The sequence below is a fragment of the Lineus longissimus genome, chromosome 1, assembly GCF_910592395.1.
Source record: "Lineus longissimus chromosome 1, tnLinLong1.2, whole genome shotgun sequence".
Classification (NCBI taxonomy): Eukaryota; Metazoa; Nemertea; class Pilidiophora; order Heteronemertea; family Lineidae; genus Lineus; species Lineus longissimus.
In genome coordinates, this window is record NC_088308.1 from 26,066,291 (window position 1) to 26,082,051 (window position 15,761).

General features: G+C 41.9%; 2 protein-coding genes across 2 annotated transcripts; one reads left to right on the forward strand and one right to left on the reverse strand.

The window, feature by feature from the left end:
• Positions 1 to 2,106: 2,106 nt before the first annotated feature.
• Positions 2,107 to 9,061, reverse strand: LOC135494509 (coiled-coil domain-containing protein 6-like). The gene is made up of 9 exons (XM_064782553.1): positions 8,840 to 9,061; positions 8,202 to 8,351; positions 7,813 to 7,941; positions 7,030 to 7,133; positions 6,678 to 6,835; positions 6,271 to 6,427; positions 5,970 to 6,091; positions 5,603 to 5,766; positions 2,107 to 5,283 (listed from the first exon to the last, which is right to left on the reverse strand). The coding sequence occupies exons 1-9, from the start codon at positions 9,059 to 9,061 to the stop codon at positions 5,203 to 5,205; spliced, it is 1,287 nt and encodes a 428-aa protein (XP_064638623.1). The 3' UTR covers positions 2,107 to 5,202.
• A 909-nt stretch (positions 9,062 to 9,970) lies between these two features.
• Positions 9,971 to 15,257, forward strand: LOC135503171 (solute carrier family 15 member 4-like). Its single transcript, XM_064796625.1, has 11 exons — positions 9,971 to 9,988; positions 10,298 to 10,502; positions 10,984 to 11,082; positions 11,400 to 11,455; positions 11,666 to 11,808; positions 12,139 to 12,317; positions 12,712 to 12,905; positions 13,163 to 13,349; positions 14,030 to 14,185; positions 14,353 to 14,478; positions 14,750 to 15,257. The coding sequence occupies exons 2-11, from the start codon at positions 10,298 to 10,300 to the stop codon at positions 14,962 to 14,964; spliced, it is 1,560 nt and encodes a 519-aa protein (XP_064652695.1). The 5' UTR covers positions 9,971 to 9,988; the 3' UTR covers positions 14,965 to 15,257.
• Positions 15,258 to 15,761: the final 504 nt, after the last annotated feature.

The window sequence follows — 15,761 nt, forward strand, 5'->3', positions numbered from 1 at the left end:
GGTGAACTGCTATGTCAGATTCGGGTCTGGTTGTGACTGTCTCATCACGCTCACCATATTTGGTAGATGATGGAGCTGCCAGGTGTGATTCTGTCTGGTTGTGATTGTCCCACCGCAACATCAACATGATGGAGCTTCCAGGTTCCATCTCTCACTGTGTATGCAAGTCGATGGAGCTGCCAGGCCCAGGTTCTTCTGCAATTTGATCTGCTTGTACGGCTGTTTCATCTCTCTCATGTTGAAAGGGAATGGTCGAGCTGCCAGGCCCCATCCAATCTGGTTTCGACTGTCTCATCACCAGAGTTTCTCTGACTGTGTTGGCAAGACAGTAGAGTTCCCAGGTACAATTCGGTTTTGTTAAGACTAGTCTCAACAGGAATTTAATCCAGATTATGGTTTCATGTAGTTTCCATCTTAACTGTGCACCACACAGGAAATCTGACTTCCTATGTGCAAGTACTTGCAATGGAAGGAAGGTGCCACATCAGCAGGGTCACCTCCCGCTCCACAAGACAAGAATAGACGATGTCTTGAGAGAAACAAACTAACACATGAGGATTTGATATGAAATAAAAATCAACATTGAGAAATTTTATTGGATACTTTCCATAGCAATATTTCATTCTACTTGACACTGGTTGGTGTCAAAATGAACTATATTAACACTATGCGACTTACATTTACACTTATCACTAATCTCCTTGGCTCGCCAAAGATATAAAGCACACATTAAGGACCTGGTTTAACCAGCAAATCATCTGCACACACTAGCTACATATACAATTGGTGACAATCAATAACGAATCAAAAATGAGTTACTACTGATGAGCCATCTATCCATCTAATGAGCCCCGACACTGAGTAACACTTTCAACCTTATCTAGCCCCATCTTATTAAAAGCAACTCAATAGGATGTGATCAGATAACATCGATGCATGATATCAGTGGACAAACCAGATGGGCTATTAGTTCCCAATGGGCAATGTCACCTGTTTTCTTAACACCACAGTCGTGCTCATCCCAAAATCAAGTACCGGTAATACCCCTACCCCAAACACAGTCGTGGTCAAAAGGACGTCTGCAAACATCATGATGACAACAACCCCTCCTGCAACCAATTTAAATTAAAAGCCACAGCAATTGTCCAAGCCCTCTATCGTTCCATATATTACAGAGACAGGTTTTTACCCCCCCCCCCCAATTTCCAAACACCTCCATTAATGGTGATGATGTCTTATCTTTATATTGTACATATTCATGACTCACCCGAAAGCACCAATATATCAATATACATAAACAACAACCAGGTCCCTGTTGCAGACATGAGCACTAGGACAGATGAAAGCTTATGTCAAACAAAGGTATTCAATTACACTACTCTCTTGTATTGGAGCATCAGCTCATAGTTTAGAAATTCAGCGAGATATACATGCAAAGGAATAGATACCACTTGGCAACAGGACCTCCCTTTGCTAAGGGCACTAGTCACAAAGCAGGCAAGCTCATCTGTCCACTGGTCAGGTGGATGTAGCCGCCAAAAGCGCCTTGGGGATGTCAGGAGTTTGTAGCACCCTGTCACTGCACATTTTGATCAGTGACAGAGGGAATATGACCCAAGAACCCATGATGTCCTAGGGAGGTACATAATTGCCAACAGCAAGATTCATCTTCACTCAACCAATCAATGACATTGACTGTCGTTAGGTAGATAATGAACCAGTCACGTTGCTTTCTTCAACATATCCTCCATTTGGTAACCCAAAACAAAGGCACTATGTGCAAAACAAATGCTTCGTACATGTACTGCCACTCAAATTGTTTACAATTAAAATGTATGATGAACAAAGAAAGCCCAACAAATGCTGCCAATACATGTAACAAACTGATTTCTACCAATCAAGAGAGCATATCAAAAATAGTATCAACAATGAGGAGTACCTCCTCAAGACTTTTGAAAACAACGATTCTAACTTGAAGCAAATGATGCACTAGACTATGTTCATGAAACTGAATGAAATAGGATAAGATTTACTGTTCGTGTTGCTTTCACAGTCTGTTGCCCACCTTTCATTCCTTTCCCAGTGTTCTGGCAAAAAGTTACTAAGTTACTGCAGTTATTCACAGGCAAAGAAACACTGATCCAAAATCTCATCGTAAATACCTGCATTAATTAAAACATGTTCTCTTGAAAAACACAATCAGAATCAGGCATTTTAAGTATTTCACCATTGATTTTCAAAATGGGACATGCCAAACTGAATGCAAGCATAGAAGCACATTATGCACTAATCAGTGCTATTTATAAATAGAAAATAACATGAACTATATAAACAGCCCGCCTCTAGGTACATCTATGGGACAGCCAGTATTGAAAACATTAATTATAACAACTCTTCAGGAATTACAGACAAAACTCAATATGACCACTAACCTCATAAGTTATCTAAAGTTACAACAAACCTAGCTGGGGGTGGGAGTGGGTAGTGGGTTGAGGGTTCTAAATTCACAACCTTCAAAGTGGTCACCTGCATGTTAACCATGCAAGGGTTCATCATGCAATTTTGAACAATCACACTGACTGTAGTACATTACCACATGACTCCACCCCATGAAATCATCTCCACAATATTCAAAGATGGTCAACTTAGGGGTGCATCTGACCTCAGTCACCCCAAGAAAACTACATGTATCCATTTTCGTTAACACAATTTTACAGAGCAACGAATCCCACTGTCAATCAATTTGCAAACTACATGTACCTCTTTACAAATTTCCTCAGAAATATCCTAATTGATCAAGATAATCAAGCTCTAATATGTACACACCAGTATTTTTGTAATCTTTTCATCTTTATCACATCAATGCTGTCGTAATTTACAGAAATTTGAATGACTCTATTCTGACTCGAGGCAAGAACCCACTTCAGGGCAAACTATGACTTTTTTCTGACAGTGAGCAGCTTGTGACCAGTAACTCCTCATCCTTTTGACTGACAAAAGCTGTCTTTACAGTTCTAGAAGAGGTGACTAAGTAAATAAGGTCCCACCAAGAAGGATCCACAGTACACTATACTGCAGCGAGGTATGCAGGCTAAGTTGCCCGAAATCAGGTTCTTGTTGCGAGTGCAGAATTCAAACTACATATGTACAAAGTACTCAACTCGTACCATCAACTTTAACAGAGCAATAACAACCCCTATCACCATAGCAACGACAGCAACACATGCCCTTTCGACAGACGCCCATGTTTTTAAAAGAAAGTTGTTTCGATCTACCTAACATTTTATGCATCTGTACATAATTGGGCAGCTATTGCTATCGGCTAATATATCACCTTTAATCTGAACCAACAAACTTTCTCATGAAAACATGCCAAATGCCACATCCTACCAAGTAAAATGTATTCCCTTCTCATTGTTTCAAAGTTCTTGCAAGCGAATGCAATGTTTCCACCCAACTATAACACTCTTTCATATCATGTTAATTGGAACAATCACTCTACGCTGTTGTCGTGCAAGTGATCATCACCATCAATGATTCTAACTTGTAAAACACTTTGAGTTAGCTTTGTAATCGTAATGATAGCCCAGCAAACAAGTTCAGTTAGATAGCCAAGATAGCATCTGAAGTTGACAGATGTAGACTAGGTGTTTTCAGACACTGACAGTGGTGTCCTCATTCTATGGTTCTTTACTCCAACACTATGATAACACTGTTCCACAGACGGGTCTTGGCGATTCTACTAATATAGAAATTAAAATGAAACTCATGTGACAGAACTGAACTCAAGAGCAGACAACAAGTCTAACCATTGTATGTGGAAATTAAAACGGTAAAAGCTACAGTATTGAAATAGTCTACCATGCCATACAACCAACATCAGCTAAAACAGCTAACATCTCACACCCATACTACTATTTATCCTACTAGAGCTAACACCCACTGATCATGTAAGTTTGCAACAAATATTTACCTGGTAGTCTGAAATACTGTGTTGCCCAAAGTTGTCTCCACATGCATAATTTGCCAACCAATGCATTTATTTGAGCTGTGCATCACATCAAAGCAAGCCCACCCTTTCTGAATCTGGCCATGAATATTTGACTGATAAAGCCTAATCATTTCAACCACAACGTGTTTCATAAGGTAATGTAGAATACTAGTTGATCCGCAATCAACAGCCATTGCCATACAGGATCAGAATACAGCCTTCATGAATTGACACACTGTGGTGACAAAATAAGACTTTGATGGAAGAATTAACCAGAAATTAATCAGAAAGTAGAGATTATTCCATTAAAAAAGATATGATTTACAAATGAAAATAAGTATTCTACTTGATACACAAGATGTCCAGTCAAAATGATGCACCTAACACATTGATAAGCATACACGTAATCACAATAAACTGACCTGCAACACCCAAATTGATTTATATACTAAATGTTCAAGTAGGTACTCTCAGATGCCCCAACAAAAAAGTGTACGTTTATATGCAGTGAACAGAGAGAGCCACAGAAAAGTCATATATCTGGAACAAACTACATGTACATAAAATCCAGATTTAAACCTGATCATTAGGGTCGTTTTAGAAAAACAGCAGCTCCCCAAAAGTTTTGATCTAATGCAAGCCAACCTTAACAATCATTGTAGTAACATAATATTTACCCAAGCAAGCAGATCAACATTGTGAGCCATAAATAAGATATCTTGCAACTAAAGTGTTACTCAATAATTTTCAAGCTTTTAAGCAGCATTAAGGCAGTACATGTCGCTTGATTCATTTACACTTACAATGGTTTGATTTCTTCCTCAATACTGTTTGTGATTGATAATCTGTCCAAAAATAAGTCCATCAGATTTCACTTTCACCTGTATTGGCTGAAATACTCACTTTTTGCAGCACATCAGCAAAAATTACAGGTTTGCAATATTCCGCGAAGGTTGAAGCTTTGTTGTTTTCAACAGAATATGACCATATGGTTTCTTTAAGTACAACATGGTTAAGCCAATGATTTTGTTAATGATGACTGAAAGCTATCCTAGCGATGTTGAGCATGCACCATCAAAGCGGGTTAGACCCTGAGCAGCAGGAACAGATGGTGTACCAGCTCTTGCACACAACCAATGGATATTCCTGTTGGATGCACAGTGCTGCCACCTCACAGATGCACAGTAAGTGAGAGACGAGTCCACATACTCTTAAGTTTTCATCTGTCTATCTCCGGGTGCAGCTGGTTTCACAAACTTTTCTGGGGGCCCAGACATGGCAGCCCTTGGCCTCTGCAATATGTAAAGGAGATGGAAGGTTTATAACACATATCTTTTATGTATCGAAAAGATCATTTATTTATGTGAATCGAGTTTACAGTAAGTGTTCTTCAAGACACAACAAAGATGAACGGTGAATCTGCACCCATCTAAAACATGTACTTAGGTTGTATCCCTATGACGTTATGTATCCCCTGCTTGGTTGTTCGTCACTGAAACAAAGCCCTTTCTTTCTATTCGTTTGCAAATACAGGACAGGACCTTCTGTAACAAAAAGATCCAAAACCTGTGAAAATACCACTACCAGTCCCAGGAAACTAAATCTACTTACATTAACTGTGTGTGGGCCAGGCATGTTGCCTGTGTTCATGCTTGAGTGCACTGGTGGACTCGAACTTGGTAAGAACTGGGAAGGAGGTGGGTGGTAGACGGTCTGACCACAACAAGTACATCTTACAGGACTGGGAGGGCTGAATGCTGAACCATAGTTGAGACCTAACAACAGAATGATGAAGTGGGTAAAGGACATCAGGCCAGTAGCTTCTTTCATGTAAAATTGAAGATAAAACCCAGAAAATGCTGCAACTCTATTTTACCTTTTTAACAATGAGGGTGTAATCGTTAGCCTTTATGATAAAAGCCCACAAAAAGATATCAGACAGAATACTACTCCAGGGGCTGGGAAAACTATTGCTTACCTGGTGATAGAGGTCGTGCTGGGCCAGCAGTTGGTGTTTGATAAGGGATAGGACTGGAGACAGTTCGTGGACGGACCACATTACTTTGGGTGGAGGTGTCCTTCGTCATCTCGTTGAAGTGTCTGTGGAATGAGAGGTTATATTCAGTGTTATCATTCAGGACGTTACAATTTAGCTATGTACTTTGTAACAGTTTGTCCAAGAAAATCACCTCATTCCAACGACTGGAGAAAGGCTCCAAGTCTTAACGTTCATTCAACACAGTAATTACTCAACCGGTGTCTAATGAGTTTTAGCTCACCTCTCATCATCCATCTCGAGACTGGACTCGGACTCTGAGAGATGACGACAGAGAGCTTCACGTCTATCAATCTCCATCTGTAGCTTCCTCTGTAGTCGCATGTTCTCTTCACGAATGTGTCTCTCCTCTTGCATCAAGTTGGCCATCTTCTCAGCATCTATGAAGAGCAGCAGTGAGAGTTACACTTTCAAAGAGGACAAAAATGATACAGACAACAAATTTTACTCAACATCTCATACATGATGGGTATGAACAAGGCCGACAGCCAAAGCCTAAATCTGGGCCAGGGGCCATATGATACATAATTTTCAGCAAGTCACTTCAGCAAGGTATTCAGAGGCCAAGTCATTGGTGGGCATGGGCCTGCAAGGAGCAACCTTCAGTGGCAGCATTAGAAATATACTTACTTTCCATCTGGGCTGAAGATAACTGATGTTTCAGTTGAGACACCTCCGCTCTCAGGTTTTGAATGTGGGCTGTCAGGTTATCAGCCCGGTCCCCATTGTTGATTTCTCTGGGGGAAGGTGGAGAAGATACGGGTTGGTCTAGCTTCTCTTGCAGCATTCTGGAAGTAAAAGCAACCAAGGTCTTATTAAAGAGGGAAACGAAATACCACAGACTCAAATGAAGTTAAAAGAGTATGAGCTAACGTCAGCAATGTACGAAATGTACACTACTATGAATATGAGGGCTATGTCAGCCAGCACCATACTTATCTGGTGAGCAAGGCAAAACGGCAACACAAGGAATGCTGCTTACCTCTTTTCAGCCTCCAGCTTTTCCATCTTTTTCCAAAGTCTATTGACCAGTGCCTCTTGTTCTTGTTCGAGAGCATTTTCCAACTCGACCTTTTCCCGTCTCAACTGAAACAAAGGGAGTTTGATTATTTAGACCTTCTGGAGTAGGTGGATGCACTGATATTGACTGAACCTACATTCACTTTCTACCATTACGTCATCCACGGAGAGATTATGTTCAAGTGTTCAATAGATCAACTGCCCTCCTTAGAAGAATATGGTCAAGCTACATGTGTGCGATACATGTTTTACTCAAAATGCAGAATCCCTTTTCAGTTGGTCGTAAACTCGGGAGATAGGAGATTTATTGGCTTGTACCCCTTCTCAACCCATGAATCATGGTTGAAATTTTCTGACCAACAGGGTTAATGGCTTATAGATCAACTATTGACAATGACCTTGAGGCCTTCTATAGACTTCAAACCAATATGTTGACTAAATAGGCTAAGTCTAGATGTCTTTGGCTTCAAGCCCTGTTGACAGTGATTACACAAAACCAAGTTGGGAAATTGATAAACATATAGAAGGAAATTAGGTCATTTAGTAAATGGTATTTGAAGAATACCATAAGCCTATTGATAATGATATCAATAAATATTAAAGAATGAGTTCATGATTAATTGAACTGAAGCCAGACTTCATGATCAAAACACACAGTGACGAATTTGTAAACACTGTCACTGAATTACACTCCAACTGCCTTACCTTACAATCATGATAAACACGACAAAAAGCTTTCACAAACCTGTTCAAGAGTCGACTGTTTCGACATGATTTCTGCCTCCAGTTTCTCAATTTTCCTCATCAACTTGTTAATTTGGTACTCCTGCTCCTTCTCCAGACTCTGTTCTAGCTCCACCTTCTCTTGCCGGAGCTGGAAGAACAAGAAAGCACAGCAATTGGAAGCACATGTAATCCACCAAATGAGGTGGCTGTGTCAACTAATTGTTTACTATTGAACTCGGTGTTAGATAGAGAAGCGTCACTGTCTTAGACTAGAGACCATAACAATGACATCAAAGTATAAAAAATCTCAGGGCGACTATCAGTATCATTGGATTTTATTAATCTGCTTCAAAAACAAACCTTTTAGGGAAGATGATGAGTACATGTAACACTAAACAGACAATTTACCTGCGACAACTTTCTTGAGAGATCATTCGTGAGATATTCTTCTTCTTGTTCGTAATTCATAGCAAGTGTCTCCTTCTCCTTCTTGAGTTTGTGGATCTTCTTTAGCAGTGTGTTACTGATGAACTCTTCCTCTTGTTCAGCTCGTGCTTGCTGGAACAAAAAGAGATATGACATCAGAGAATGGTGGGAAAATGAGAACTGAAGCTTGGGAATAGGCGGGATGGCTGGTACAGCAGTCAGTGGGCGTTGGTTGCTCACTGAATGCCAGCTCCAAACAAAAGAACACTACATGAATTCAATAAAAGAGCGGTGATATTACGCACAATGTTTCAATGGTAACAACAACGACATCGGACATGGCAATAAAAAGGGGTATTGAATTTGTGACATTTGCAAGCATTTTTTGATACTAATAATAATAAACGGTTAAAGAATAGTAAATCAGACAGAATAGAATAATACAAGTACATGGCATACTGGAGCCGAAAGAGGCAGTAGGCCAACTACAAATACATGCGTTGCAATGACAATATTCATAATTTTATGTACAATGTATTATTGTAAACAATGTAGCGTGTTAGTCATGCAGTTATGTGTTTGCTGTTTGTGTACATTTTGTACACATTCGTAGTGCTTACAATGGTGACACTAGCCCGCCGCAGCTCACGATTCTCTTCTTGCAAAGCCTTGCATTTCATCTTAAATGTCTCCAATTCCATTTTAAGAACTCTGTTCTCCTGCTGTAATGACTCAACTCGCTTCTGGAGGGCATCAACATCCCCAGCAGTGGGGAGTTTGAGCACAGGACCTCCATCAATAGAGCTAGTGTCACTCTCAAATTCGCTCGTGCTGTCCGCCATATTGCAGAAAGTTTCGACCCAAGTAGAGAACCGAGTGGGTTCGGAGTCTATGTGGGCGAGATCGACTTGAATTGCACTTGTTTTCGTCGTTGAGATTGATCAGATTCATTCCGGCTTTTTTACTTTCCAGCTGTCTGCTAGCCCTTGCAAAGAAACACAACAAAAATATAAAAAATAAGGAAATACATTGTTGCAATGTTATCATTGCCGTTCGACGCTTACCAGAGAGCATTTAAATGATACTACAGGTGTGCTAACCTTGTGAATTACACATATCGACGCTTACTTCGCATCCTTGGTAGGTCAAAGAAGAACCTCAACTACTAGAGGCTCATATACCCAGCACTCGGCTGCACATTGGCTACACTCCGGATGCAGTGGACTGGCCTCGTCCTGTCACTCGGAAAGAAAGACGTTCAGGAGGATGACGAAATGGCATAGGAGTTTACTCATTCATGCTAAAAGTCATATGTTTAGAAGAGTATTTGCCATTAAATTGCCATTCATCTTGACCTCCAAGCGTTTTGCCATTTCTACGAATCATCTTGACCCCCCCCCCCCCCGTACAATTACATTGCATGCTGGAGGGGCCTATCTATTGCATCACCGTGAAAAATGATAACAAATCTGTCGACTTATTCAAAAGTAGGTTGTGACCCACATCCCATCAATTCAGGATGTAAACTTCTGATATGAATTCACATGATATTTATCCATGCAGTATATTTTGTTTTCAACCATGAGGCCGCATTCATCATGTCCTCGATTGTAAGAGAATCGTCTGGAAAGTAACTAAGAACTATACGGTAAGATGAAGGCCGCATCCCAATTTCAGACAGCGACGATGTCGTCTTATGTTGTTCTACATCTGATCTGCATCGATCGAAACTCCGCTGAAGCTCCGGCACGAGGAGATTTAGAACAGACGTACGCATCGTATTCTACGGACCCCGGTTTCAGATCCCCCCCCCCCCCCCCGACCGGACGGCCCTAAGTATATTTGGCCAATCAAAGTCAATAGAAGGATCTATAAGTGTCTTTGCCAAACGTGAGGAAATAACATGCCATGTATTTCACCAACTGTAAAATCGTAGGGGCCGTTGCGGCTGCCGATGACAGTAATATTTTCATCATGCATTATTGTATCATATCCCTGGCTCAGGTGGTACATTGCGACGGCTCCTGGCTGAGTGTGCAGTAGCTTTCTGTTATTTTTTTTTCATTCAATTTCTGCAGATGGAAATGGAACCAAGACGGTCGTCCTGCCAAGCTATTCTGGGAAAGAATCCCAGGGCCAACACTGCTGTCATGATTGTCATGCTGTATGAAGTGATCAACGGTTTCGCCTTTTCCTCTCTTGCGGCCGATGTTGTCCCTTACGCCACCGACCATCTAGGCCTGGACTCCTCAACCACACTCATCATCAGTCTAGTCTTCTCGGGTACGTAAGATCGCAGAGCAAAAGAGGAACAGTCTTGAACCTCTTGTCTCCTGCAAATGTTTGAGACAATAAAATCTGTTCCTGGTACTCATCCTCGTATAACCAGAGGTTTTAAATACATTCCGCCGCTCGATATTTCCAAATTACTGCATATGATGTTATCAAGAGCTCCTGGAGTAAAACTGGTTTATTTAGCAGGTTTCAAGTAGGGCGTCTTCTTTGTCCTTCTTTGACCTTGTGATCAGTGGTGATTTGAGGGAAGCGGTCAATCTGTTAATTCAGTCCGTATGTTCAAAAGGATGTCAGTAGACTTTTGGGTGAGTTTATTTCGTTGTTATCCTGATCACCTCTTCGGCAAACCAACAGCATCCGCAGTGCAAAATGATGTCGCACCATCAGCATTGCCATTCAATTGATAAGCTGACGAAAAGACAATACGACTGGAATTTATGGTTTATTCACTCTATCTTTTGTCTTCCAGGTGTTGGCTACACAATGCCCATTGTCGGAGGTCTTGTTGGTGACATCAAACTGACCCGATACTGGACAATATTTGCTGGAAACTCTCTTTATTTAGCAGGTATGGTGATATTACACTCCCGAGGCAGCGGAAAATGTCAAAGGAGGGTTCCGACGACTGGTATAGCAAAAATATGGGCTTGGTGAGGGTTTGGATGGTGATGACATGCATCATTGCTTGGGTACTAACCATGCTAACACGTTCTATTCAAATTAATCATACGTACAGCGCTTTTAAAACGGCAGGCCGAATGACCTGTCATAATATATTTCCGTCGCGTGAGTCCTATATTATTGAGCGTCGTCGGGAGCGGGAGTGCAATTAGGCTCTTGACCGTCTCCTTAATCCCCCTCTTTGCTTTTTTCCTCTCGTGACAGGTATGGTATTCTTGATGGTCATCACAGGCGTCACACAAGGAAAGGTGTTCCTTCAGGTGAGTTATAAGAGGGGTTCAGATATCGTCACAACTTAGGAAACGTCAAAGTTATCTGGGCTGATGTGATTGGCTTCACGAACCAATACATCCTGAGAAAATCAGGGGTTCATGTTCGCTTCTCCGGTCCTGCACACAAGCGACGTGCGATAATCCTGTCTCTGGGTCTTGCTGATATAAAATATTTTCACGTGCCTCTTGTCATCGCAGGATGAAGCCAAGATAATCCTGTATTTGATTGGTCTGGTGCTGGTTGCAGTAGGCCAGGGGTTTATCACGGTTCAGATATTACCACTGGGAGCAGAACAAATCGCAGATAGAGGAGTCGCCACCATACAGACATATTACAGATGGTAAGGGATTGAAGTTCATTAAGAGTTTATCGGGTCTCACTTCAGGCCGTGCTATAGCTTACTATCGGATTGACGTCTCCATATTTATTCCGTCTTCATGAGAAGTCTGTAGAAAGACGAACGACGGAAGATGCAGTATTCCAGGTAACCTGATGAACAGCCTGGTAAAACCACGCGCCTCCCTGCAACTCTTGTGCGATATTTGGGTGGTCGATCAGGTTATTTTTACACTCCGGACGCAGTGGATCAGCCTCCTCCAATATGATGACGAATGGACTGCCTCGGGAAAATTCGTTAACTTGGTTATAATTGGAAGTGTTTGTCTTATAGGTGTACGTTTTCATTCAACCTTGGCAAGTTGTTAGCCTACCTCCCACTTCCGTTCATACTACAAAAGGCCAACGAAGAGGACACCTGGGCACCGTGCACTCTACAGCTCGGAGCCATGTGCCTGGCGACATGCATCTTCATTGTGGGCAAGAGATGGTACATGTTGAAACCAGCAGAGGGTAGGTGTAATCAGCAAATGTAGCAGTGATATTATCAAATGAACGACCAACGCAGAAGTAAAGTGGAAGTACGCAAATTGAAATTCCACGAGCGAATCGACGTTCGTATATTTTCTTCTGCGGTGGTCCTTGACCAGCTGATTGCTCGAACATTCTTTTAATTGTTGTCAATTCGACCAGGAGCCGTCCCAACTTCCTGGACTTGAACGACAGATATGACCAGAATTGATTTGGCTACACCCTCTATAAGGCACAGACCTCTGCATGTCGCGTAAGTTACACAGGGAGACTATTATTTTGGATTACCATGAGTAGCGGTCGCGGTCTGTTAGACCCCATGCAACAGACACGTGTACTTATATATATTGTTACCCCTTTTCCTTGTAATCTAAAGGCGCCCAAAATTTCAAGCTCATCCTCGTGGCCATAAAGCAGTGTGCTCTGCTGCGTCCACGGATGTCCCGGCCTACCGATGATGCCGACAGAAGGGATTGGGAGAGGTGGTACGCGGCTTACATGATCAGACCCATCATCTTCATCACCGCTATATTCTCTATTGGCGGAGTGTACGAGGCAATTTATTTTCAAGTGAGTGATACTTGGTAGCTCATTAAAAAACAATATACATGTAAATGATTTTACAGAACGAATAAGGGCGGACCAAGATTTGATCCCTGTCAAATCCTTCGAACGTTCAGGTCATGTTCTCGAATCGTATACATACATCGATTTCATATTCTGTAGCCTAGGCATCACATAGTCAATAGTTATTCGGATTTGGTCAAAGCTCTTTCATCAGTCGCCAAGGTTCTCTAACGCAGCATAAAAGTGTTCTTACTTTGCAGATGTTTGCAACATACCCAATCCAAGCACAAAATCTGACTGATTTGGGGGTCCAACTTCCTGCTAACTTCATGACTAGTTTGGACCCTCTGCCCGTCATGGTGATTGTCCCCGCCATTGAGATCTATTTCTACTGCGCAAAAAGAGCTAATCGTCGACATATCGAAATAAACCCGTTAAAAAGAATAGGTAAGGCGACTTGTTATGTCCTTCATTGGCACAGCCACGAATTTTGACAGTGTCTTTCATTGACACTGTGCACTTTGTGACAAATAGTGACACGCCTTTCATTGGCACAATCACGAAATGCGACTGTCCTTCATTGGCACAGCCACGAATTGTGACAGTGTCTTTCATTGGCACTGTGCACTTTGTGACAAATAGTGACACGTCTTTCATTGGCACAATCACGAAATGCGACGTGTCTTTTATTCGCCCAGTAACAACTTGTCGTCTTTCATAGCCAACCAAATGACGAATTTTGACATGTCTTTCATTAGAAACGCGAATGGTACGTCTTGGTTTCACATTGCCTTGGCGCCAATTCTACTAGTTAAAGGGACAATATAGGCAGCAGCTAGGCAGGCAAGATAAAGTTACACGAAGTCGCCAATAGGGGCCTCTAACATCTCACAGTACATCTAAATGATTCATGCTTGTACGAGGAATACATTTAGTGCTGAATCTGACATGACCCAGGGCCCTTACGGTTTATATATGACACCTGAATATGGCCAAATTAGCCTCTCTGCTCCTGCCTATAGTCCCCCTTTAAAGTGCAAAAGGGGAATTGATATTTTAATCAAAATGGAATTCGTTCACGAAGATATACATGACCAGAATAACCCTTTTTCATCTTACATTTTCAGGGTTTGGTCTTCTCTGTGCTGCTGTCTCTGCCCTTGCTGCTGGAATCATCTCCACGTGTGTGCGTCTCCTTCCCGTCACAGCCAGCATCCCCATCTATTGGCAGGTACCTCAGTATATCATTCTGGGGTTCTCTGAGGTTATCTACTTCGCATCAGGTACGATTATACAAAGTCGAGGCATTCAAAGTTTTCACCAATGTCATGTTCGAATTCCCTATCATGGCAATGGTAATTTGACAACCGGTCGGTGCACACCATGACAATGTGTCCAGTATGTCATTTGCCTGATTCGACACTTCTCATTTGTCTTAACGTATTTTCAGGTTTCGAATTCTCCTTCACTCACGCGCCAAGAGGTCTTGCCGGTTTCACCACGGGGATGTTCCTAGGAGTGGGCTCTTTCTTCGGCTTCATCCTTTATTTGGCATTCATACCACTTGGAACTGCTTGTAGGTATCAAATAACGTGGCACACGTTTGTATTTGGAAACATCGATGCTGTCCGTTTGCATTTCATTTTAAGACTAAAAGCCCACCAGCCCTGACAAAATTCAGGATGTCGCGCTCTGTCCTCGGGAGTTTCCGAGTCCAAGTCTCATCATGACGAAAGTCACACAAAGACCACTGAAAAGGCGTCTGTCTTTATCATTTGATGGGGACAAATTTCGCCGGTGCTTTATTCTTGATGATAGATTTACGTCTGATACATCTCCTTTTTCAGCTGTGTCTCAGTATCAAGCCCATAACAACACGTTGGAAGCCCTTTTCTACACTCTCGGTGGTCTCATGGTGCTCTTCCTCGGACCGTACATTCTTCTAGTCAAAAGATACACCGTATCTCTCGCACAGGTGCCAAAGGAACCAAAATGGAAAAACTTGCCTTCAATCACGAGAGACTTCAGAGATTCCTTAGTGTCAATAGATAGTGATACTTAGGCTATGAGAAAATAAAAACAACTAGGAAACTTTGTTGAAAAAATTGTTGAGTTGTTCATACATACATGTATATACTGGACGATATTAATTTTATAATTGGTGCTTCACGCAGTTGCCTCATTTTTGGCACTTTCTTAGAGTTTCAGAGCTCTATTCAAGTGCTAATGATTGGCCTTTGTGGTATGGATAATCCCTTTGTATCTAAGAGTTTATTGCTGTCGTCTTGACTCCATGAAATATATAGCAATACCTGTATTTTCAACAATTAATAAAATTAAAGCCGCTATTTTGTACACTTTGTTTTCTTCGTTCATTACCATTATCTGCTCTACGAAGACAGTTCTTTTCTTTACCTTCGAACATTATAACAACGTGCCTCACTTATATGTGTTGTCTTTTTCCCATGCATTGCCATTTTCTCGTGCAATGAAGTATGAGATGCTGATGTGTTCAAGCTGTTATATTTGTCAACACGGTGGAGCAGCAAGGACTGATTTGGCCTGGCTGTGGCTGTCTCATCTCTCTCATCATGTTGTCAACACGGTGGAGCAGCCAGGACTGATTGTGACCGTCTCATCTCTATGTTGGCAACACGGTGGAGCAGAAAGGGCTGATTCGGCCTGGCTCTGTCTCATCTCTCTCATCATGTTGGCAACACGGTGGATGAACAGATTCGGCCTGGCTGTGACTGTCTCATCTCTCTCTCATCATGTTGGCAACACGGTGGAGCAGCATGAACAGATTAGGCCTGGCTGTGACTGTCTCATCTCTCTCTCAGCATGTTGGCAACACGGTGG

Coding starts and splice junctions, on each gene's coding strand:
- LOC135503171 (XM_064796625.1), top strand. CDS start 10,298: ATGGAAATGGAACCAAGACGGTCGTCCTGCCAAGCTATTCTGGGAAAG. Junction 11,083..11,399: donor AAACTCTCTTTATTTAGCAG/GTATGGTGATAT, acceptor CTCTCGTGACAG/GTATGGTATTCTTGATGGTC. Junction 12,906..13,162: donor ACGAGGCAATTTATTTTCAA/GTGAGTGATACT, acceptor CTTACTTTGCAG/ATGTTTGCAACATACCCAAT.
- LOC135494509 (XM_064782553.1), bottom strand. CDS start 9,061: ATGGCGGACAGCACGAGCGAATTTGAGAGTGACACTAGCTCTATTGAT. Junction 8,352..8,839: donor GGCGGGCTAGTGTCACCATT/GTAAGCACTACG, acceptor TTTTTGTTCCAG/CAAGCACGAGCTGAACAAGA. Junction 6,836..7,029: donor AAGCTGGAGGCTGAAAAGAG/GTAAGCAGCATT, acceptor TTTTACTTCCAG/AATGCTGCAAGAGAAGCTAG.